The sequence below is a fragment of the Protomyctophum bolini genome (assembly GCF_963924005.1).
Source record: "Protomyctophum bolini genome assembly, chromosome: 19".
Taxonomy (NCBI): Eukaryota; Metazoa; Chordata; class Actinopteri; order Myctophiformes; family Myctophidae; genus Protomyctophum; species Protomyctophum bolini.
Window position 1 is genome coordinate 34056778 of NC_137880.1, and position 23924 is coordinate 34080701.

A 23924-nucleotide genomic window follows, 5' to 3' on the forward strand; every position below is an offset into this window, starting at 1 on the left:
TCCTGGAATCCAATCCCTCACATGACCCCTAGGGGTCCCCCAGACCTCACTATTGAAAACCACTGCCCTGGTTCATAAATTGGTCCGAAAATGTAAGCCTTCAAAGACCAGAATGGACAAAACAGGAGTTGCCAGATGGTACACCACAGCAATGATATGCACACAGGCCTCTTTCACAATCCAGAGCTCTTTCAAAGAAGTGTGGCGAAGAGGGAAAAAAATGGTAGTCTGCTAAAGGGATTACCAGGATTGTGATGGAGTGTCTTTAATCCATTCTGTACGGTACTTTGTGTTTTAACTATGCATCGTTATAATTTAGCTATTGAAAAATAGCAGACCTACAAGCTCGTAGCGCGCCACTCGGTGGCGCGCTATGAGCTTGTAGATCTGCTATTTTTGAAAACTCTTAAAAATGCGGCACACATCTTTGAATATATATTCTTTCAGAGCGAACGTTTTTTTTTCTTTTTTTTTTCGACGTCAGGCCTAAATGGGTTAAGGAATCAAATGTTAAAAGTTATTAATCTGAATAAAGTGGAGGCACATTTGGCAGTGTGCGGACTCTCCATCTGTCCTATCACTCTGCAAAAGTTTTATCAGCAATGCTGAAATCCCCCCCCCCTTCCAAATAGATAGATTTAGTTTAAATTAATCGGTTCTTTTTAACCAGTCATTTGGTTGTTTTTAATCATTTACCTAAATGAAAGTTTCTTGATACCAAAACACATTTTAAATTATTTTATTGTATAAATTCAAATCCACAGAATGTAGAAGTTAAACAGATGGCGGATTGACAGACAAAAAGAAATACAGTATATTAAAATTTAGAGATGTTTAAAGCTGAAAGCAATGAATAAAAACGAGACTGTCCATTAACGGAAATATAGATCTCTGACTTAATTTGTTCAGTCTATGACGTCAGTCACACATGACTTATGACTCCCAAGGTTTTAGGTTTCACTCAACTTCCATTACTGAAGTCATCAGCTTCAAGCCCAAGCCGCTGGTGAGGACCTTGACAAGAGATGGTCTCCTTTCCAACACTAGCTCTACAGAGCTCAGGTCGTCTAAAGCGACTTGTCTCTGTCTCACTGAGGAGACCAACTCCAGGAGATGCTGGAGGGACTGAGAAGTGAGAACCAGCCAGTGGTGCTTTGACGCCACTGAACATGGCATTTTGATTTGTGCAGATTCGTTAACAAATTGCACACCTAAAAGCTTGCATTTGGACAGGGAGGCCATGTCGTTATCAGAATCTGGCCTCTAGGTTGAGGGCGATAACATTACATTTATTTTATGTCACCCTATTACTTGGAATGATGTCCGCAAGCTTGATAGCTGACAAACTAACAACAGGAAAACACCACCTCATCCACAGCGACACTTAAGGGGGGATTCACACCGAGACTGTTTGATTCAAACTGTTCCCGAATACGGTTGCCTGGCCCCCGCTAGCCATGATTCACATCGGCCTTGATTCTTCTGTACCCAAGTACACTTCTTTCACATTGCAGCGATCCGTATCCGAGTACATTCAATCGGTCCCGGGAACGGTACACAGCATTCACACCACCACAACATCTCCCAAGTGGTTCCGAGTGTGCATCCGGTACCATAGTGTGAATCCCCCCCTTAAAAGTCCAGAATACTTGGGAAACTCGGTGCCAATATGAGACTTGGTTAGTGTCTGCACAGAACTTGGGATAATGCATTGTACAAGGTAGCAATTGTTGATATTTTCTTACTGTAAAAAAGAATAAATAAAAGCTTAGCAGCAGCTTGAAGATCCTCAAACTAGAGATGCAAGCCTCTAGCCTAAGTTATGCCAACTACTGTAGATACAAACATGTAGAATACAACTAGACAACTAGACAACTCTCAACTCAAGTGCCCTAGTTGTTACAGGTAAGGAAGTAGTGATGGCATAGTCTCCCACAAGTAACATGGTCCATGACTGGAGCCAAAACAAAGGGGGAAAATAATATATCCTAAAGGAATGCTCAGTGGCAACTGGCATCCGTTCACCTTGAACTGCATACATCACGCAAAGCAAGGTGAATAGGCGCCGTTTTTCAAGTGCAGGTACTACCCAACGCAATAAAGCCCATCTCACAAAATACCTCAAACATCACTTGGCATAACAATAATTTATAAAAATGCGACAACCTAGCATACACGGACAGGTGTGAATGGTCTTCATCCTAACCAACCAGTCAGCCCGACACCAGTCAAACACACCCTCAACCACCCCACACAGCTTGACCATTTCTCAGCAGGATCCAAACTCGTCTATCCACTGGTCATACTTCTCCAGGTCAGACGCCGACACAGATTTGGACACCTTCTTCAGTGCACACTCAAAATCATCCATGGTGGTTGGCATGTGCATTTCATCCCGGGAAATGTTGCGGATCTCTTCCGGTGTCAGTCCTTCGATCCTCCTCCTCATGGCCATCAGGGAGGCATCCCTGCAGCAGTGCAACATTACAAAAAAGGTTGAAGGCTCCAAATTCAATTTAATATCCAACTTGACCATCACATTACAGATAGTTGCAGTATTTCTGCACAACAAAACACCATTGTGAGATTAGAATTGAGTGGTTAATCGAGTGGTCAATATATAATGAATCGTAAAAAGTAAATCGACTTTAAAAGAGAATCCCTAGAGCCTTGCCTGCAAACGTTTGTGATGTCGGCTCCAGAGTAGCCCTCCATCTGCTCTGCGATCCGATCCATGTCTACATCTTCTGCCACCTCCAGCTCCTTCAGGTTGATCTTCAGCAGCTCCACCCTGCCCTCGGCTGTGCACACAGTGGCAACACTGAGCTTAGTTAGCAGTGCGGTAATTTCATATCGTTTGAATTTGAAAGTGAGCAGTCCTCTCCTCTTGAAATTGTCTCTTTATTTAGTGTATTAATAGTTTGGAAGGGAGCCCTCCCTAACACGACTTACACAAGTTAATTGACTGTGGAACAGCTTCCCTCCCAAAAACGAGTTATGTTTTCATGGTTTAATCCGCGTTTTAAGTTTTAAGTCATACAGAGTTTCCATCGGACAGAGCGGGATAGGTTTTGATGACGTCATCACAAAAACATCTGTCGCACCGACACGAAGGGTTCTGGGAAATTGAGGCCCAATGCATTTCAATGGCGGTTGTTCCGCACAGCGTGTGCGCCCCTTCTCCGCTCTGTCGTAGTATTGTAAAGTATTGCAAACTGGCCATCACAACAAGTGATTAAACCCTTTAAAGCGGATTTTCATGACAAGCAGGAAGATCTGGAACACGATTGTTTAATCACCGCAGGGAAACTGTTAACTGGTTAGTTTAAATAAGCAGCGTTTTGTTTTTCATCTGAGAATCTTAATTTCACTCAATAATCATAAAGAAAGAATCTTTTATGAGGAATAAAATTATCTTATCTGTCACATCACATGCAAAATCAGAGACGTTTCTGTGGCTCCCAAGGTGGCCCCCATGTGCACTCCTTGGCCGTGCCTGTGCGTAGACACTAGAAAGCATTACATTCACCGAAAAACGCCCAATGATAGAACCACAGAACTGTTAACTGAAGAATTTCTCAACAGCGATTACACGGTTTTCGATTAATTGAGTACAAATCTGTGTGGTAGAGAATGTTAATAATATACAACTAGCACATCAGCAGTGTTTGGGAGGTGGTCTCCCCTCTCCCTACTCTTCACATTGAGCTTTCCTGCTGTTGCTGGTTGGATATTTGGCATTGTAAATAAGATTTTCTTTCACACCCAAGGGACACCGGGACTTGTTCTCATGGCACAACGTTTGGGAACCACTGCTGCAGTGTACTCTGCTAGAGGCAGACGTTTACCTGAGGGAAGAGGTATGTAGATCCTCTTCTCCAATCTTCTCCTCAGAGCCTCGTCGATGTCCCAGGGGAAGTTAGTAGCAGCCAGCACCATCACCATCTTGGAGGGGTCTTCATCGCCTCCTGATAGACCACCAACACCTATGCAACAATAACAACCATCAGTGGTGGGCACAGATAGACACTAGGGGGTGCTAGAGCAACCCCTGCCCTTTTGAAAAAAAAGGGGAAAAAAACGTTTCTTTTTTTTGTACAGTATGTGGACCATGGTGACATTGATCAATTATTGATAAAAAAAAGCTTCTAATATATTATTTAGGCCCCAACATCTATAAATCTCACACTATTAAGGCAACCGGCCGGTTCCACATGCCCTTTTTTCATTTGAGCACCTGCCCCTCTAAATGTCTGTGCATGCCACTGAGGACCATCAACAACATCTTTGAGATCCAGAGTGCTTTACTTAGGGGCCAATTATAGGACATTATTTTGACATCCTCTGGTAATGTTTGGATCATGTTCTTGGATCTGCTGCTACCAAGCCAAAAGAATGATAACACGAGGGCAAAAAGTTTATCTCGTGCTGCCGTCATAATTAAATTATATTACCATCCATCTGCACCAGCAACTCTGCCTTGACTCTGCGACTGGCCTCATGCTCCTCTGACGTCCCACGGCGGCTGCACATCGAGTCAATCTCGTCGATGAAGATTGTGGTGGGGGCGTAGTGCCGTGCCTGCACCAAAACAAATACAAGGACCAATCAGTGGAGAGCGAGGGGGAAAAAATACCGGGGAGAGGGGAATATTAAGTTACCGTTTACCCAATTATATAATATGATCCTTTGAAAATAATGGAAAAAAAGAAAGAAATACATCTATAGTATTGAGATATTTTCATACATTGTGAAGAGCAATGTTGTACACCTAAATAGTATATCTTCACGATGTGCCGACTGAGAGCGGATAGGTCATTAAAAGAGATACAAATTATTTACCAATACTGTGAGTGTGTACAACTCCCTCTTTTAATATTTTGATACATTACTAAACATTGCAATCTGCATCAATGTTTGACAGTGACACATCGTCCCACTCGTATCTGGACTGAACGGGTGGTTCAACCCCCAGCAGAGACCTACTGCAGAACCTGGACTCAGCTTGTGATTCCGTCACCACCCCTACCAAGCCCAACATGCGAGGACCTTACCATTTCAAAGAGGAGGCGAACCAGTTTCTCCGACTCCCCTCTGTACTTGGACGTGAGAGTGGACGAGGAGACGTTGAAGAAAGTAGTTTTGCACTCTGTAGCGACTGCTTTGGCCAAGAGGGTTTTGCCAGTGCCTGGAGGACCCACCATGAGCACTCCCTAAAATAGTACACACAGTTTAATTGGTTTTCCCCATTTCAATAGGACACACTTTATACCGTCTTTGTCATCGTTTTCACTCCAGACTATTATGTGTACTTCCAAGACCTGTGAAATAGCAACCACATTTTCTACCACTTTCTAGATGTTCACGTGATATGAAATCGGTGACTACAATGATTATATCCATCATTGTAGGCAGTACTGTATCAGAGGCATTTCTGATAATGGTATCAGTACAACTCTAGTTGTAGAATAAAATAAAATAAATGAATAGCCTTCAACTCTTTCAATAGTACCTTCCATGGTCTTCGTATGCCCTTGAAAAATGAAGGCATCCACATTGGCAACACAACTGCCTCTTTAAGTAGTTTTTTGGCATTTTCCAAATCTGCAATGTCATCCCTGTGGAAATACATAGCTGTGGTTAGATAATAGATAGGCAACACATTTTCATGGTGGTGAATCGTATCAATAGAAATCTACTCGATGAGTCGAAAGGGCCTTTCTGTAGAGTTTGGATGTTCTCCCCGTGTCCCCTAGGGTAGGTACCCTCACAAAAAACATGCAGTAATCCTGGTCTCTAAACTACCTCCCCTTGGCCAGCCGGGGTGCCTGATGGGAGGGGAAAACAACGTGTTCCTTCCACACGCTACGTCCAGCCGGGGAAATCCTCCCTCGTCAGGTGAAAAGCAGCAGCTTGGACTCTTCATGCATAGAAGGAAGGTCAGTCCGCTGCCTCCCCAGGTTGGCAGAGGAAGTGTAGCGCCAAGGATTACATTAGATAATTGACACTAGATTTGTTCCGATAATGTTTTTGGGAGCCGATACGATCACCGACCGATACCGATATATATTTTTCTTTTTTTTTAAACTTATAAAATAAAACCTGGCGGTGATGACACTCCATAGACATTACATTACGTTAAAAGACCTACATTCAGAAGCCATAAACAACGCTTTTTTCTGAAGGTAAACTTTATTCTATTTGTTTTAGCGGTCTTAACATCTTGTTTTCTTCATAATAACATTGCTCTTTGTTTGGAAACGGCCTTAATGGTGCAGAGAAAGCAGATAGGGCTGTAGCTCTGTAGCCTGGCTTGGCCAGCCTCATAGCAGGGATTCACTGAAGATTCTTCCCCGCATATGCGGGGAGGAAACATCAGTGAACCCTCGCTATGAGTCTGGCCAGCGCCAGGCTAGTAGCTCTGGTCCATGGCCGTTTCCAAATGTTAAAATGTAAAAGACCAATATTACTATGAAGAAAACAAGATGTTAAGACCGCTAAACCAAATAGAATAAAGTTTACCTTCAGAAAAAGCCTTGTGAATGGCTTCTGAATGTAGGTCTCTTAACATGTAACACCATGTCAACACCACTAGGTCTGGAAAGGGGGTGTGGAAAGGGGGCAGGGAATGGCTCTGAGACAGGCCTATTTTAAATTTTTTGTCGTTACTCAGCACGTGTTGACAACAGCATGTAAACAGAAGCTGTGTGTGCCGTGTGTCACACCAAAAGTGGTGACCTATAGAATCCTGTACATTAAAATCATTACACAGTCACCACAAACTGCAAAGCATAATGGGTCACTGATGTCCGTGTAACAAGTGGAGCTGCTGCTGCGCGCTTCTCGTAGAGAGAGAGCGTGCTCATTCAGAAACGGCGCAAAATGTGTCGGACGGATTACTCGAATTGCAAACTAACTAAACTTAAAAGTAGTCTTGTTATATAACCAGACACTTTATATACCTACATTATATACATTGGTCTTTACACAACCCTATCAGGGTTTTGAATGACGCGCTGATGACTGATGACTTGAGAACAACAACGTGGACCATTGGACATGTTTTTAGCAGGTGAAACTGAAACAACAATAAGCCAATGGAAAGATGCAAGTTGGAATGTCATCTGTGTACTGTGGAGCATATGGACATTTTATGCAAGTATGAAGTCTGCGAAAATGTACTTTCCACTCATCAAAATGCGGTGATGGCAATTTCCCAGCACAAGATCTCAAACTGAAGGCATTGGGAAATTCTGTCAGATATTATTCACATCCTCGAAAATAGTAAATAAATTGACGTTAAACAAATGACCATATGAATTAAACAACACTCTGGTATAGGCATTCCCACGGTGGGAAACATGACTAGATGGTGCACACAGGCATCCATCTTTTATATGGACCTGCTCCTAGAAGGACAGAAGGAAGGACTGTTAACCCAGTTAGACCTGAGGATGTTTCTGCAAATGTCTCCTAAATCATGAGAGTTTTCTGACATAACATGTTTCTATGTCAGATCTACAAGGTTGTAGCGCAGCACTCGGTGCCGCGCTAAGAGCTTGTAGATCTGCTATTTTTCAATAGCTAAAGTATAACATAATGCTTAAAACACCAAAAGGGGGTTCGTAGCCCTGAATGGGTCAAGACACCTACATACCATTTAATGTTGGGGGTTTGGGATATGATGTCTCTTTCGAGAGCGTCGACGAGGTCTTTGTCGTATCCCGTGGCATCAAACTTCTTCAGCTCTCTCTCGTGGGCCTCCGCTTTGTTCTGCAAAGCAAACAAACATCGGTGTTACTGTATATCCTGAGGGGTCGTCTCTACTCTACATGGAATCCACGTCAAAGCAAAAACTGGACGGACAGGCTGGGTGTGATTGTAGGTAAACATACAGTGCGAATAGTGTTTCACCTACACCTATACTGGTGGCATGCAGTTATTACAGCCAGGATGGTTCGTCTTTAACTAGATATGCAAATTATGCATTCTTTCACATTTTCAAGTCACTTTTATCAATGACGTGTAGCAATATGTATATGACATATTTCTCTTTTTTCTACTTTATTATTTATTTATATTTATGGACATTGACATTTTCTAGTTCTTTAAAGAGTTTATTTAAATATATGCACTGCCATTTGTGTGTATGGGGAAAAATATACAGCTATATATGACTAAATTAGCCCTTCGCTAAGCCCCACCCCTTAAAGAAATCGATCATTTCAGTAGCAAGAGCTTTTAAAATGACTTCTAAATCTAGTCAACAAGGCCTGCAGTAGCACTGGACAAAATGTGCACGACATTATTTCAATGAACTATAAATACGAGGATGTGTTAAGAGGGAGAAACAGTATCCAACTCAATCAACTTTAGACCGCCCGACAGAGTTTTCATGTAATGCACGGTAAGACTATAGTGATTAGCATTATTGCCATCACCTGGGTGGGTCAGTCATGTAACTTTCCCAACGTTAAGCTGTGTATGTTTTCAACAACACAACCATGCAAAATAACATTGACAGCTACGAGGTGTCGAAAGCTTGCCATCATTAGCAACGATTGCTAAACTATTCGGATTGGACAATCGCTTTTGGGGTGGGGCAAAATAAGGCATATTGAAAGAAGGGTGGTTGTGCTGTGCAGTCCATTCACTTAGTTACAGTAAAAAAAGACGAAAAAAGAGCTGAGCCAGAAGGAAAAGCTCTCCATCTACCAAGCAATCTTCGTTCCTACTCTCACCTAAGGTCATGAAGTGTGGGTCATGACCGAAAGAATAAGGTCGCGAATACAAGCGGCCGAAGTGAGTTTTCTTCGTCGAGTGGCTGGCATCTCCCTTAGCGATAGGGTGAGAAGTTCAGTCACGTGAGAGAGACTCGGAGTAGAGTCACTGCTTCTTCGCCTGGAAAGGAGCCAGTTTAGGTGGTTTGGGAATCTGGTTAGGATGCCTCTCGGGTATCTCCCTAGGGAGGTCCTCGAGACACGTCCCACTGGGAGGAGACCCCGAGGCAGACCAAGGCGGCGCAGTTGGAGGAATCGACTTACTGGCCTTGGAACGCCTCAGTATCCGCCAGCAGGAAGTTACTAATGTTGGAAGTTTGGAGCTCTCTGGTGGAGCCGTTGCCCTGGCGACCCGACTACGGATAAGCGGTTGAAGATGTATGGACAATCACGAAAGATGAGAGGGAGACAGCGTAGAGGGGATGTATAACAGCTACAGTACTGGCCAGTAATACAGATACATATATTGGTGCAATCTTTGGGCATAATACTGATGCATTAATTATGTACCATTGACAGTCATTGGTGGAAACAGCTTGTGAAGATGCAGATGTTTAAAAGACTGCCACATTCACTTGTAAACTCCAGACATACTGTATTGAAAGTGAGTCACACATTACCAATTAGGTATAATCTATCTATAAATACACGCACTCTGCGTATCCAAGAATAAGCATCCTTTGAGAGAACAGAATCTGTGGTGTGCCTGAAAAGGAACAAAACAAAGAGAACAACCATTATTCACCTTAGGTGCATCTTTTGCCTCCTTCTTGTCTTTGCCCTTGAGAGGTTTCCCCCTGTCGCCATTGGCCCCACGAGGTGAGTTCCTCTGTTGTGCCCTTACACCCACACTCAGGCGGTTGTTGTGAGGTTTGCCCTCTTTGTGCGGGTTGGCAGGCCTCCTAACGGGACATGGAAAAGATCTTTTAACCACTTAAACCGATATAGTTTGTTTACCAGAGTCCCCCAGGTGTCTATTTTGGGCCACTCCTATTTACCTCTGCACCAAATCTCTTAACCAAATATACTGGTCTTAACTTGCTTGCAACGTGTTGCAATACAGCTATTTTAGAAGTACGTTTGCCTATTATGACATGCACAGAAAGACAGAACATGTAGGTTTCATGTGGTTAAATAAGAGCAGATCAATATTTAGCTACATACTGTATATCATCTACCCTGAAGCATCCTTAACCATATCATCAATTCCAAATATCACATCAAGCAGTCATCAAAGTCTTTTTATTGCATGACTAACAATAGCAGTAATAGTCCATCAACAAGCTCTCAGCGCATCCTATCGCAAAACTTGAGCTTTTGGATCTGCGGTTCTCTCAAGTCGGGGCATTTGGGGGGAAATTGTGACATGCCCAAACAGGGATACCAGGTTGAAGTGGTTAAACAGAAGCCTATGTGCTGCATATAACAACATTTATTGGAGGAAACATCACCGTTCACCGCTTCACCTCCCAATGTATGAATGAATGAACCATTGTAAAGCACTTTGAGCACTTGGAAATGCGCTATAAAAATGCAATTCATTCATCAAGATATAACCTCATTGTCAGCTCTGTAGCAGTGGTCTTCTGGATCGGAAGGTTGCCGTATATTAGAATTGTCGATGGGTGGCTCTTCCAAGAGAGATTTTGCGCTCTCATTAGAAGGTGGGTGTAAGTGCCATCCAACCGTTTCTCTAATTTCTTTGAGCCTTAGAGTAGAATCGGCTTGACGGTCATCCTAAATATTTTTACTTTGATGATTGGTGGTGAAAAATTCTAGCAGGGTCAATAACAAATAACTTTATATAGTATATAGGAAGATTGTGTTACGGTAATTGCTTATTACTAGTACACAACTTCATGGTCACATCAGGATTTGAATTCAAGTGTGTCAACAACAAAAAAAAACACCTCCCGTCCAACTAGTGAGTTGGAACCACCACAGAACAGGGAGAGAACAGATTTATTGGCCTGATTAACAATACAGGGCAGGCCCACACCAGGCACCCACAAGTACTAATCCCACTCATATGACTAGTCTACCAACTACATCATTGGGTTATTGTCCTCAAATAGCTTATGCAACCTCACACAGGAGGGCACCCTGCATAAGGGAACAGTGATGCACTGAGATTTACTCTTGACAACTAATTACAGCAGGATAAAACACATTTTGAATAAAAAAATAAAAGCTCCTTCATCTTCCAACTCGTCGTACCTTGGCTCCACTGGAACAGGCCATATGTCAGCATTCTCACAGGCGTTGGTTGGTTTAGCAGGGGTGGTGCTCAGCTGAAAACGCTCCAGGGTGGACATGATGTCTTGAATGTGTTTATTCTCCTCATTGAGTTCTTGCCACAACTGTCAAAAGACGTGGACAGTCACAGACAACCATAAAGCAAGAGGAGCGAACAAATGTTGCTCAATTTTCAGAGCGCAAGTTGTGCAACCAACGCCTGAGCACAACCAAACATAAGATGACTTGTCTTTCAGTTCTACTGGATCTCTTCTTCTCCACTAGTCCCTCCTTAACATTTTAGTCTAGTTTTTATTTGCTGACACATTTTATATTCAATACTTATACAATACAATATATAATACTTAATAATTTCAGTCTCCATAGCTTAGTTTTTATAGGTGAAAAAAAGGCAGTCGGATTTTCTTTTGGGAAAGGCTCTCATTGCCAACAGTGTTCACCATACTATTTCATATCAATAATGGCTGCCATGAATTACAGTATACTGGTGCAGTACCTGCTGCCATCGCTGTCGCAGACTGCTGTCACACACGGTGTACGCATGCTTCTTGATCTGCTCTAGTATTCCCTGGTAGAACACACTGGCGGAGCTGTAGTTCCCCAGCAAGGCGTATTCTCTGGCCAACTTCAGGTTGTCGCTGATGTCACGACTCATTCTGTTGTTGCAGACAAAGTTAGAGGAAGCAATCAAACTGCAATGCAAAACTTACAATGCATCAAGTGGTGGAGACAGAAATGGAAGTACTGCAGACAAATGTTTGCTCTGAGGTGTCTACCTGGGTCTATATAAGCTTACCTGGAGGCCCCACCCCCCTGGGTGGAGCTGGATTCAGCACAGGATTTTGTACACTTTGTACACTAGATTTGCTCGTTTAAAGAATTTATAAAATATTTACATTCACAGTCGTGACCCATGGAAATTTGTCTGGAAACACTGTTCTAAAAAGCACTGGTTCACAGTTCACACTGAGGTTCACGGACCACCAAGGAGATCCCCATTCCCCATGCAGTTACATCATGATTCATGATAAACTAATTGGCCCCTACTACAGCCAGGTCTGTAATTCACCGTGAGCATTTTACAGTGTAGAATTGATTAGGGTCGCAGGGATTAAAAATAAATACTAATGAAATCGGGGTCAGTGACCTGGGGGTCACTGAAATGTTGATAATCACTGATATATCAGATAATATCGACCTTATTGTCCTAAAGACCTAAACTAAAGCATCTCCTTGCTTTAAAAAAAAAAACGGCCTACTGCCAGCTGTCGGAGCAAGACTGTATTTTATCGATTTTGACATTTGCATATACAAAAAGTAAGTCAGACTCGGATAGATGCTAGCCTTTTAGTCAGGGAATATTATCAGAACAATGTCAAATCTGGGAATACATTTCTTACCAAGACATTTCTTCACCAATGCGTTTGTCAAAGTGTCTAACATCATATCCCACATTGGTTTCTATTCAACCACCCTAGGGGAATTTATGATAGCTGCTGAAAGTTGGCGTACCATCTACAAGCAATATAAGAAAGGCAAAATGCTTTAAGTAGCATGTGACATATCAAACTAGGGGTTTTTCATGATTCTGAAATCCGAATACATTCCAAGCATTAGTTTTGCATGAAAAACGGCCATAGCCATCATCACAAATGAGGTCAGCACATTTGGGCAAGTGTCTATGGCCAAATTTAGTCCAAGGAGTGTTTTTCGTGCAAAACTAATGCTTGGAATGGTTTCCGAATCATGAAAACCCCCTAGTTTGACACGTCACATGCTAATAGGGGCGGCGGTGGCTCAGGGGTAGAGTGGCTGGATGGTACCCGCAAGGTTGCCAGTTCAAACCCGGGCTCCCCTAGAGTTAGTGTCGAAGTGTCTTTGAGCAAGACACTTTATTCTATACCGCTGCTGCGGTCGCGAGTCACGACTCGCTAGTCTTCCTGGTGTCTACACTGAAGCCCAAATTGCTCCTGATGTGCTGGTTGTTGCCTTGGTCGGTGTATGAATGTGTGTGTGAATAAGTAAGTAGCCTTGCCGAGCCATGAGGCCCAGATAGGGCAGGAGCCTATCTCCTGTTTCTGTAGCGTGAGGCAGCTTACAAGTACACCCCCTGGACATGACGCTAGTATGTCGCAGGGACTTACCCCCAATCAAACCCTTGATGCTGAGTGTCAAGCAGGGAGGCACTGGGTCCCATTTTTAGAGTCTTTGGTATGACCCGGCCAGGTATTGAACCCCGACCTCCCAGTCTCAAGTCTCAAGGCCACTGAGCTGGTGTGTGTGAATGGGTGAATGTAATGCACAAACTATGTTAAACGCCTTGGATAAAAGGTGCTATATAAATGCACCAGTTAGTACCATTTACTCAAGTATAATGAAAATTTGAACATTTTACCATAGGCTATTGGCTGTTGATGGTACCACAACTTTCAGCAGCTGTCAAAAATTCCCCTAGGGTGGTTAAATACAAACCAATGTTGGATATGTTAGTAGAAACCACTACAAACAAATTGGTTAAGGAAATGTATTCCCAGATTTTATTAATATCCCCTGACTATTTATCCAAGGTTAAGTGTAACAAACGCCAGAGATTGTATCCATATGTGATTGTATTGTGATGTATTGTTGTCAAGGCAGCGTTTTCATATTACCATGGGAGGATATTATAATGTGGTGACAGACTGACAGTGACAGTACAATAGTAGACTAATGCGAAATGAAATAATTAATTATAATTATCTGATCCAAAGTTGACTGACAGCACCTGTTGAAAACGCGATATAACTCCAGATTTGAGCGTGGTAATGATTCACGCAGGCATAAAACAATAAAATGACTTGTAAAAACAGTATGTAATACTAATAATAGTTAGTGTGTAAAACATCCTGCGTAGTGTTCTTATATATATACTTACATCCACACCCTGCCGAGTTATGATGATCTTTTGGTCGGTTTGTACAAACACAGCAGACCAGTCGATGTGAAGTGGTATCTTCAAGCTGAACGGCGCCTTTCAGCCACAAAGTGAGAAAAGTGCAGAGAGCGAAGTGAAAATTGAAGTGTTTACTGCAGTGATGTGAACTTTATAGATGTACTGGTTGTACTGGTTCTGCTGCTGCTCAACTTTTCAAGTGAAAACAAAAAAAAATACATCGAAAAACATCAGCCCTGGTGGTGAAAGTTTGCCGACGACTTCCGGTACTTGCTGTTGGCTCCTCCCAAAATGTTTTTGCAGTCAATGGACGTAAATATAAATACTATCATTTATATTTATACTAATTCTGAATTAATTACGGTAAGCTTAATCGAGCGTTAATTGGGTTCAGTTATGCCCGATAGTCCACCCACGGGACTGATTGAGAACCATAGGTCTTTCTCGCTCTGTATATTATTTATTTTATCTCTCTCTCTCTCTCTCTCTCTTTTTTTGAATTGAACGTTGAACATGGTGGACCCTCTTGTAAACAAGTGTAATGCTTAATTGGGTCGTCCACTCACAGTTAACAGTCTTTGTATTGAGTTTGTACTGTTAATAAATATCAATCAATCAATCTCTCTCACACACACACACACACACACACACCATTGGCAAAACAATGGAAAACAGCACCCTCTTTAGTCAACAGTAGTTACGTATTTGTGTGTGTGTGTGTGTGTGTGTGTGTGCATGCGCGCGCGTGCACGAATATAGGCCTAAATAGTCACTTTTTGATGAATTGAAAATGGTGGGCCCTATTGTAAACAAGTGTAATGCTTAATGGTGTCGTCCACACTCACAGTTAACAGTTGTTGTATTGAGTTGTACTTGAAATGTACTGTAATTCTGCAAACTGTTAATAAATCAATCAATCAATACATTGAGGACATTGATTGAACAGTTTTTTACAATGGATACATTAAATGTATCCATTGTAAAAAACTGAAACTACCCTTGCACTTCTAAAAATGTTAGAAGTGCAAGGGTAGTTTCAGTTTGTACATATGGGGTTATAATTTGCACCACAGACCCAAACAGCTTCAATCTGAGGTCTACAGTAGATCATCCAGAAATCCCAGAATGACTGAAAAATACCCATTTGGTTGACTACGGGTTTCAAAATGTGTCAGACCACGACCAGGCCAATATTTCTTAAAACACAAAAATGTTATAACCTGATTGATTGATTGAGGTATTTAACAGTTTGAAGAATTACAATACATTTCAAGCACAACTCAATACAAAAACTCTTAACTGAGGACGACACCAAAGCATTACACTTGTTTAATGTTTACCATTTTCAATTCATCATAACATTGTACAAGTATACACTTCTATATAGCCAACCCTTTTCGGCCCTTAGAAGCTTTCCAGGGCACTTATTCTTATATTGTGCAGGAGGTGCATAATGTTGGTTCAACTAATGGGTGGGGAAGACAAAGAAGCTGAAATCACCAGTACAGATTCAGGATGTTTATTAGACTTGAAATACAACTCAAGGAATCTCAATACTGTATGAACTCCATAAGGCACTGTGGACTTTCAATATGAGGCTTTTTCTTCCTGTGGAAAAAAAAAAGAAGTGAGTGGAATCAACATTTACTGGGCAATATGTAATCCACACTGAAATTAGAGCAAATCTGTCCATTTCTAAACATTATGCAGGCAATCATAGTGCTGCCAAAATACCTTTATGGCTCTGGCCAACTCCTGCAAAGTTTGCTCATAGTGAGCTTCCATACTGGTCAGACTCTCAGCTTTGACCGTCTGCCTCTCGATTCCGGGGCTGCCGGCATCCCTCACCATCCCAAGAAACTTCTTCTCCTGTGGAAACGGCAGCAAAGGGTTTGTTTTAATATCTGCGCACGCACGCACGCACGTGTACGCACACACACCCACTACCGGTGAAACGATAGAGACACACAAAATGGCTTTCAAATACAACAATTTCAATGTGGGAATATCTCACTTGTGGTTTTAGCAGAAAGGTCAAGGCCAGGCCTGCTTTTCCTGCCCTTGCAGTTCTTCCAACTCTGTACCAAAACAAAGCAGGACATTATATTAAGAGCTCATTAGGACATAGCATCATTGATGTGCAGTCATTCACTGATTTTGCAACTGATTAAAATCATGCAGTATTGCTCAAAGTGCTGATCTATGCTCCTGGAATATTTAATAGCCTACTTGTTTGGTCCTATAGAAAAATACTGCATTACGCAATACAAGTAGTTAAGTCAAGTGGACTGTTATAAACAGTAGACACTGAATAATATGTAACTCTACATTTGATTTAATTTCCCACCATACATAATGTAAATCATCTATCATGGGAGAAATTAACTCACCTGTGAACATACGTCCTAATGTATTGTGGTGCATCGTAATTCACAACATATTTCACCCCCTTGATGTCGATGCCCCTGGCGGCAGCGTCTGTGCTGATCAACCTTTAAAATAGCATTGCATATCAGTACAAGTTCCATTTAGAGTGGATAAGAGTTCATGAGTGGTTAAGCACTACTCTCGTCTACTCTGGGGTATTGCAGTCACCAAACATCATCCACTTCTATTTTTAAAACGGTAGCCTAGAAATCAATTACAATGAGAGAAGAAAACATAAGAAAAATGAAATATAAATTATAAAATGTCCTAGTAATATTATTCAAGACATTTTGATGTTTGCAATTACTGGGTACAGCACATCTAAAAAGGAATATCCTCAAGGCAGTTAGCACACCCCCACAAAAAGTAATGTGCATGAGCATGCACACACACGCAATACGCACATCTGGATTTTTCCCTGTTCCAAATCCTTCAGTGTCCTCTTCCTCTCTCCTGTAGACAGTCGTGAGGAAAATTCTGCAACCTGCACTCCACCAAACAGGTGCACCAGCAGGTACAATCTACAATAAACAACAGAGAGAGCTAATGAGTGGAACAAGAGCTTGTACTGGTATGTAACATGTAAAACAAAAACTGATGGAACTGATTCAAGAACTGCTTTAAAAGCCAACCTGTGTGCAGCCTCTCTAGAGTTGGTGAAACACAGAATGGGGCTGAACTTCATGTGCAAGACGAAGTGGAGGATGAGTAGGGGTTTCTTACTCAGTGTGCAAGACACATATAACTCCTAAACAAAAAAAGAAAGAAAAAGAAAAGGACAAAAAATAATTTAAAACTATATTTGATCATTTTTGGGAGGTTAATTTGATATTTTTGTGTGCCCATTGACCATATTCACATGGTGGTGAATATATATATATATAATATAAAAAGGGTAGACTGGTAGTTTCCCCACAACCCAAGTTAGGAGGAAAATGGCAAGTCACCAACCACATTTATGGCACTCAGTGTCTACCTCAATAAAAGAGCTGAATGTTCACCTTTCATTTAGGAAGACCGATCGGACACTCACCATCCACTAACAGTCAAACATCCTTCAATCTGATGTGCCTTTGCGTTTGGCTGACGACAAAACCTTACCGTGAGACCTTGGGGAAAGTTGAATCGGTCAGGGTTCATGGACGTGGTTTCTGCTGTGCTGGCTTGACTGTCGGTGGTGTTAGCAGGTTGACCGTGGTGGACCGAGCTGAAGAGTCGGGGCTGGTGAAGGCCCAGCTGCTGCAACTTCTCAGGGTCATGGGTCAGGGTGGCTGAGAACAGCAGCTTCTGCAGAGGCATCTGAGGTGGAGACAAGCTATCATAAAAGGTCACTGTTAATTTTCAATTAGGTGAACTTTCTGAGTGGTGCAACCATAGGGTGCAGCCACTCCAATGCCCAGCTATGTCTGTCCCTACCTATGTCCCCATCGTCTGTCTGTCTGTTTAGGGTACCAGGTGACAAAGTAGCACTGTTGAGCTTCACAATGTGCACACATTCTTTTGGTTTTTTTGCACCACTCACTTCAGACGGGTATGATTTTTTTAAGTGCTATTTAACCCATTAAGACCGGGGTAAGCATTTCCGATTTTAACCACTTTAACCATCATTTTATACTATTTGAGTGTAAATGCTCCAATTATTCCATTTTAGGGTTACCTGGCTGCTGTGATGTGTGGGAGCTCTGTCCTCGTGAAGATGGACGTGGCTTTGTTGCCACTTATAGACCGGTACACAGCCTTGGTTACCTGAGAAAGCCAGGACTGATGCATGCTATCAATCATGCGGTCAGCCTCATCAATGATCTGCAACACACAATCAGACAAAATCTATCATTTGACATGGTCACTTTGTTTTGCATTGTGGCAGGCCAAAGGCCAAGCCATCTAATGCAGGCTTTAATATTATATCTGTGTCCGTCTGTGTGTGTGTTAGAATCTGTCTTCTTTATCAAACAGTTTATGGCCTATTCAAGATATAAACCAACAAGCGTGTGTATTGCGTGTGTGAGCTATAGTATTATAATTTATAATATGTACATCATATTACTGAGTAAATGAGCATACATTTCCCTGGTACATAATGTACCAACAGGGGTATAATATACCCCATAACCTCGGCTACATTGAAAATGAGGGCTTGCCCTCAATTGTACTTCCGAGTATAAACAAAGGGGATAACATGAAACAACAGTATTATAAACTGTACTAGTGTATTGTTGCAGTTAAATAAGCATATTTTATTTTGAACAAGGGACCCCCCTCCAAAAAACATCATATTTGAACTGGGGACCCCCAAAAAATGACCATACCTGAAATGGGGACCCCGTACTCTGACAAGCACTTGGAATTGTAGGAATTGAGGCATTATATTTAGTTTGACTTGCTTCCAGATAAATATAGTGAAAATAGCTGATCTACAAGCTCAAAATGCCCCCAATGGCTTTAACCACTCACAAGGAATCGGAGGTGTTCCAGGCAGAAGTCAGAATTCTCGTTGAGGTGATCAACCAGTCGACCAGGTGTGGCAACAACAATATCTGCCAAACTGCATCGCCTCCCCCCTCTAGAAAACAGTGTGTTGTGAATATAGGTCATGGTAAATAATAATAATAATTAAACAAACCTTGATCTTCTAACACTTCAATTGATATTTGTGACCTTTAAAGCATTCCATCTTGTGAAAACAGTTCAAGATCCTCCAAGGCCTCGATTGCACGATGCAAACCCACTGCATGTTCACCTATATTCTGTGAGTAGAGACTTCTCTGCAGCGAAGCTCTTCTGTCCGGCCAGCGTCACCACTTTTAGACCGGTGCCTTCAGCATATGAGTTGAATACTTTGCATACCTGTGATGTAGTAAAACATTTCAACCAAGCTGTTAATTAAGACACTGGAGAACTGCAAATCAGATCCAGCCACTGCCAGTGCCAATTCCGTTGATTAAAACTACGACGAAAACTACACTAAAATGATATGGATCCAGTACAAAATAAAAAAACAGTCATTTTATGTTTGGTTGCACTCTGAAAATAGATCTACAAGCTGCGAGCTTGTAGATCAGCTATTTTCAGCATTCAAACCAAGTGATAAATCAATGCCGGACAAAACTAAAACATTTCAGATGACTAAAATATGACTAAAACTAAATTACATTTTATTCAAAAGACTGTCAAAATTAACGCTGGATCCAGCGGAGTGGGTATAAAACCGGTGTTGTACAAGTGAGTTACCTGCTGGGCAAGTTCTTTGGTCGGCAACACAGCCAGAACCCGGACTTGACACACTACTCGTTGCATCAGTGCCTACGGTGATACACAAAGGCCATGTTATTTTAATCAACACCAACTGAGCAGAAATAGGATAGTTGTATCTCCACTTAATTACACATTGTATCAAGGTGATCAGTAACTACGGTAATCGTTATTCAGAATCAGGATCATGACTGAGACCTAAGACTAAAAGTAAATATCCGTCCCCCCAATCCCCTCAAAAGTGCCATAGACAATCAGCAACACACTGACAGTAAGTACCATTATTTAATGTCGTTTGGTTAACCACTTTCAACATGTCCCAATTTTTGGCATAATACTATAGGCAAAAATGAAGAAAAGTAATGATAATAAAATAAAGTGAAAATAGCAGGTCTGCAAGCTCACAATGCATCGCTATGAGATGCATTGTGAGCTTGTGAATCAGATATTTTTATTCTATTAATCAGACAAAAAAGTAGGGCTTTAACCCTACCAAAAATGGCAGAGATCTACAAGCTAAAAATGCATCGCGATGTATTGTAGAATGTAGATTGACCCCTTTTGTCTACAACAAATCTCTTCACCAAAAATAGCACCTCTGACCTGTATCACAGGTATGACGAATGCGAGAGTCTTGCCACTTCCAGTCGGTGCGGATACACAAATATCTCGGGGCTTGTAGCCGCCTCGTCCCACCAGCAGACCTTGCTGCACACTTTCCAAAATGGCAGGGATGACCTCCGCTTGCACTGCACAAGAAAACAACAATTCTTACAGTATTTTCAACAACTGGAAGTCACAACCTTAATTAATAACGGATTGTTTCCTGAAGGATATACAGTTTAGACTGGTTGCATTGCATGCTTTCTGTTGCTCCGTTTTACCTTTTTATCGTCGTGTTCTTTATCCAAGCACTGTTCTGATAAAAAACTGTTATTACCTGGGAAAAGATGTTGGATTCCATTGCTTTCCAGATTCTTTGTGAGTCGATCACAAATGCCTTGGACCTCAGAGATGGGAACCAGGTTGCTTGTAATGTCTCTCTGAATCCTATCAGGCTGAGCGAGCCACTGGGGCAGGACTCTATGCACCTACCGTCAGAAAGATGCACAAACAGAGCCAAGTATAGCCATTATAGGATTATAACAAGGTTCAAGGTCTTTATTAATGTCCCAGAAGAGCAATTGGGTTTACAGCAAGAGTAGTGGTTTAAAACATACAAACAATACAGGACAACAACAGACATGAGACACCATAGCATAAGCAGAGGTCTGGGCTTATATATTGGCTGTAGTTTTAATATACAGGTTAGAAGAGGAGTAGACATAAGAGGAAAGGAGACAGTGGCCTGAACAACTACAGGTATATTATCTCAGAGTATGAGGTCAGCACATGACGACAAAGATGTACATCTTGTCTGAGATGTCTGAATCTGTTTTATTTTTGTAATTGGAATCAGGCAATAAACCCCGTATTGGAAGAGCATGTTGAGGGGCCTCTATGGATAGAGCACACCTCCAAAGGCACACCTACTACAGGTATCACTTCTGCCCATAGGAGGTGTCACAAATGTGAAACATTGCTCCATATCATTTATCAGTTACAAATGCAATTTTCCCCCACAGTTCCTTGGCTGCATGCAAACTATGGCTTCCATAGCCCTGGCTCTGCATTGAAGGCAGCCAGGCGGGCATAATATGCGCTCAAGTGAGCAGTGGCCCCATCTTTTCCTTTAGAAGACTTACGATCTAATTCTATGCCAAGTTGTTCAGTATAGGAAGGGATTCTATTAAATTGGTGTGTAAATTTGTCACTCTACCTTTTGGACAGGTTTTTTCTTGAAACCTCCAAGTATGGTGAAAGCGGTCTGGGCGGGGGCCTTCTCTGTGCCTTGCTCTGATTGGTCACACTGCATTTCCTTCTTCTGCTCTTCTTTTTCTTCTTCTTCACCCTCTTTTTCATCCTCCTCTTCTTCTTTTGCGACTTCCACCTGTTCATCTTGTCCAGTTACAGGAATATGTGTTTTTTCAGCTATGATCACAAAAACAAGCACAGAATCAAAGTTAATAATAATGAATTGCATTTTTATAGCGCTTTTCCAAGTGCTCAAAGCGCTTTACAATGGTTCATTCATTCATATATTGGGAGGTGAAGCGGCGAAGAGTCGACACCAGCGTCCTCACTTCCCACATTCACACATGACACCAATGGTGGCGAGCTCACACCGACTCATTGGAAGCAATGTAGGTTTCAATGTCTTGCCCAAGGACACTTCGACATGTGGCCAGGAGGAGCTGGGATTCGAACCGCCGACCCAGGGATCATTGGACGACCTGCTCTACCTCCTGAGCCACAGCCGCCCCTATATATATATATATATATATATATATATATATAAATAATTGCAGTGTAACTTTGTATATGTAAATATGCGTTTGTTTTTTGTACCTTTCTCCTTCTCCTTGACTGTCTCTTCGTGGTCAGAAGCGTGCAAAGGCACCGATACCGTTTCTTCTCCCTTTGATCTCTTTGATCGCTTGGACTCTTGCTTATTGTCCTTTTCAACTTTTCTTTTCTTTTTGACATCCTGGGCATGTGTCTGAGCTTTAGACGTACGTTCTTTGTGATCTGTGAGGATTTCAACGTGATGTTTTTTGTTATCCGTCTGGAATTTAGGCTGCCGTTGTTTCTCTTTGTGATCCGTCTGAACTTCAGGCCGTTGTTCTTTGTGGTTCGTCAACATCCGTTTCTCCTTCTCTTCTGCCTTCTGTTGTAGCTTCGCCAACAATGCCTTGGAGCGAGACTCTTTGTTTGAACCACCCCCATCACCTTCATCCCCAAGGTATCTATAAATGACATGACAGCCATTACATACAATGCAACAAGAGATCTACAGGCTTCGGTAATAAACACGATAATACTGTTGATATTTATTAGAGTAGTGGTTCTCAACCTGTGGGTTGAGACCACCAGGAGGATCACAACATTACACACACACACACACACACACACACACACACACACAGCCCTAATGCTTAATTCTAACTATAGTATAAACTATACTATAAAAACTAGTAAAACTGACCAAACGGTCAAATATAATAAAGAGGCTTTTATAACTCAAACAAGTCAATCAAAATGTCAAAGAACGCGGGTCCCCAGTTGAAATATGATTATTTTGGGAGGGCTCTCCAGTTTTAATGATTATTTTGGGAGGGGTCGCAGCAGGCTGAGAAGGTTGAGAACCAAATCCCCAATATGTTCCCTCAGCACTACGTTCATTCTGTAGCTCCGAGATGAGGGAACATATTGGGGCTAAAAAGCACTTAGCTCTGGTCCATAGCTCAGCACCGGCATTGGAGCAACAGTAAAGCTATGAGCCAGAGCTAAGAACCACTGACTGTACTAGACGTTTATCATCCAAATAAGGCAGCCTTTCATCGTTTTACAAGGATCCCAGTAATCTGCCAGGCATGATGCGATGTGATATTGTGTATTAGCAAAAGTCATGGAGTTTGCGTCATGGTTGGTACGAAACGAAAGAGCAAAACAAACCTACCTGTTTATAAGAAACAGAGACATTTCAGTAAATAATCCCAGAATAATTGTATTCTGTTCAAGTATGTTGCATGAAGAAACAAATAATTCGGGTGTGTGGGGTATCGGTATGTACGGCACAAGCTCGGAAAAAAAACTTGAATGGCAATAGAAAAACAGCAACAACACTTTCTCATGTGGACAAATAAAATCTCACGTGGAGCGCGTACATATGACGTCACGTCAGGGAGTCGCAGTTTGCTGATGCATTCCGATTCCAATCCAATGATTTCCGAGTTTCCAGCCCTTGGCTTTCATTGGGTGCTTTGATCTATGGCTTTGATTGGTCCGCGAAGCTACCATGCAATCTTCACTTCAGTGAATCCCTAGAACAGAATGTGATGGGACCTGGATGGGACTCAGAGCGCCTACTGATTATATCTATTACTTTATGGTTAATATCCATAACTCTATGCTGCCAATTAATAGCTTACCGGTAGTTATCTAGGCTTAATATGCTATGCAAACACGCAAAAGTCCTGACATCAGAAAGTGCTATTTCGAAAACCAACTTATATCTCTAATAAAATATAGCTCGAATCTCTTAGTTACATCAATATTGTTCTTATAAAATCGTTAGTTTGTGCACAAGTAGGTTATTAAGATTATAAAGATCGCTTTAGTCATTTTGACTGCCAGAGACTTTCCCCATCCATTTGACCATTTCCCATGTTCATTTG

The 23924-nt window shown here is 41.9% G+C and overlaps 2 protein-coding genes across 2 annotated transcripts; both read right to left on the reverse strand.

Moving 5' to 3' along the window:
* Positions 1 to 723: 723 nt before the first annotated feature.
* katna1 (katanin p60 (ATPase containing) subunit A 1) lies at positions 724 to 14206 on the reverse strand. The gene is made up of 11 exons (XM_080790624.1): positions 13951 to 14206; positions 11533 to 11692; positions 10998 to 11140; positions 9526 to 9682; positions 7658 to 7773; positions 5513 to 5618; positions 5055 to 5213; positions 4455 to 4581; positions 3849 to 3986; positions 2675 to 2801; positions 724 to 2468 (listed from the first exon to the last, which is right to left on the reverse strand). The coding sequence occupies exons 2-11, from the start codon at positions 11689 to 11691 to the stop codon at positions 2270 to 2272; spliced, it is 1431 nt and encodes a 476-aa protein (XP_080646750.1). The 5' UTR covers position 11692; positions 13951 to 14206; the 3' UTR covers positions 724 to 2269.
* Positions 14207 to 15471: 1265 nt separating this feature from the next.
* Positions 15472 to 23372, reverse strand: ddx51 (DEAD (Asp-Glu-Ala-Asp) box polypeptide 51). The gene is made up of 16 exons (XM_080790564.1): positions 23207 to 23372; positions 22096 to 22493; positions 21467 to 21678; positions 20588 to 20738; positions 20251 to 20396; positions 19627 to 19698; positions 19136 to 19242; positions 18850 to 18958; positions 18053 to 18198; positions 17497 to 17710; positions 17028 to 17143; positions 16800 to 16916; positions 16359 to 16460; positions 15983 to 16046; positions 15703 to 15837; positions 15472 to 15576 (listed from the first exon to the last, which is right to left on the reverse strand). The coding sequence occupies exons 1-16, from the start codon at positions 23227 to 23229 to the stop codon at positions 15556 to 15558; spliced, it is 2133 nt and encodes a 710-aa protein (XP_080646690.1). The 5' UTR covers positions 23230 to 23372; the 3' UTR covers positions 15472 to 15555.
* Positions 23373 to 23924: the final 552 nt, after the last annotated feature.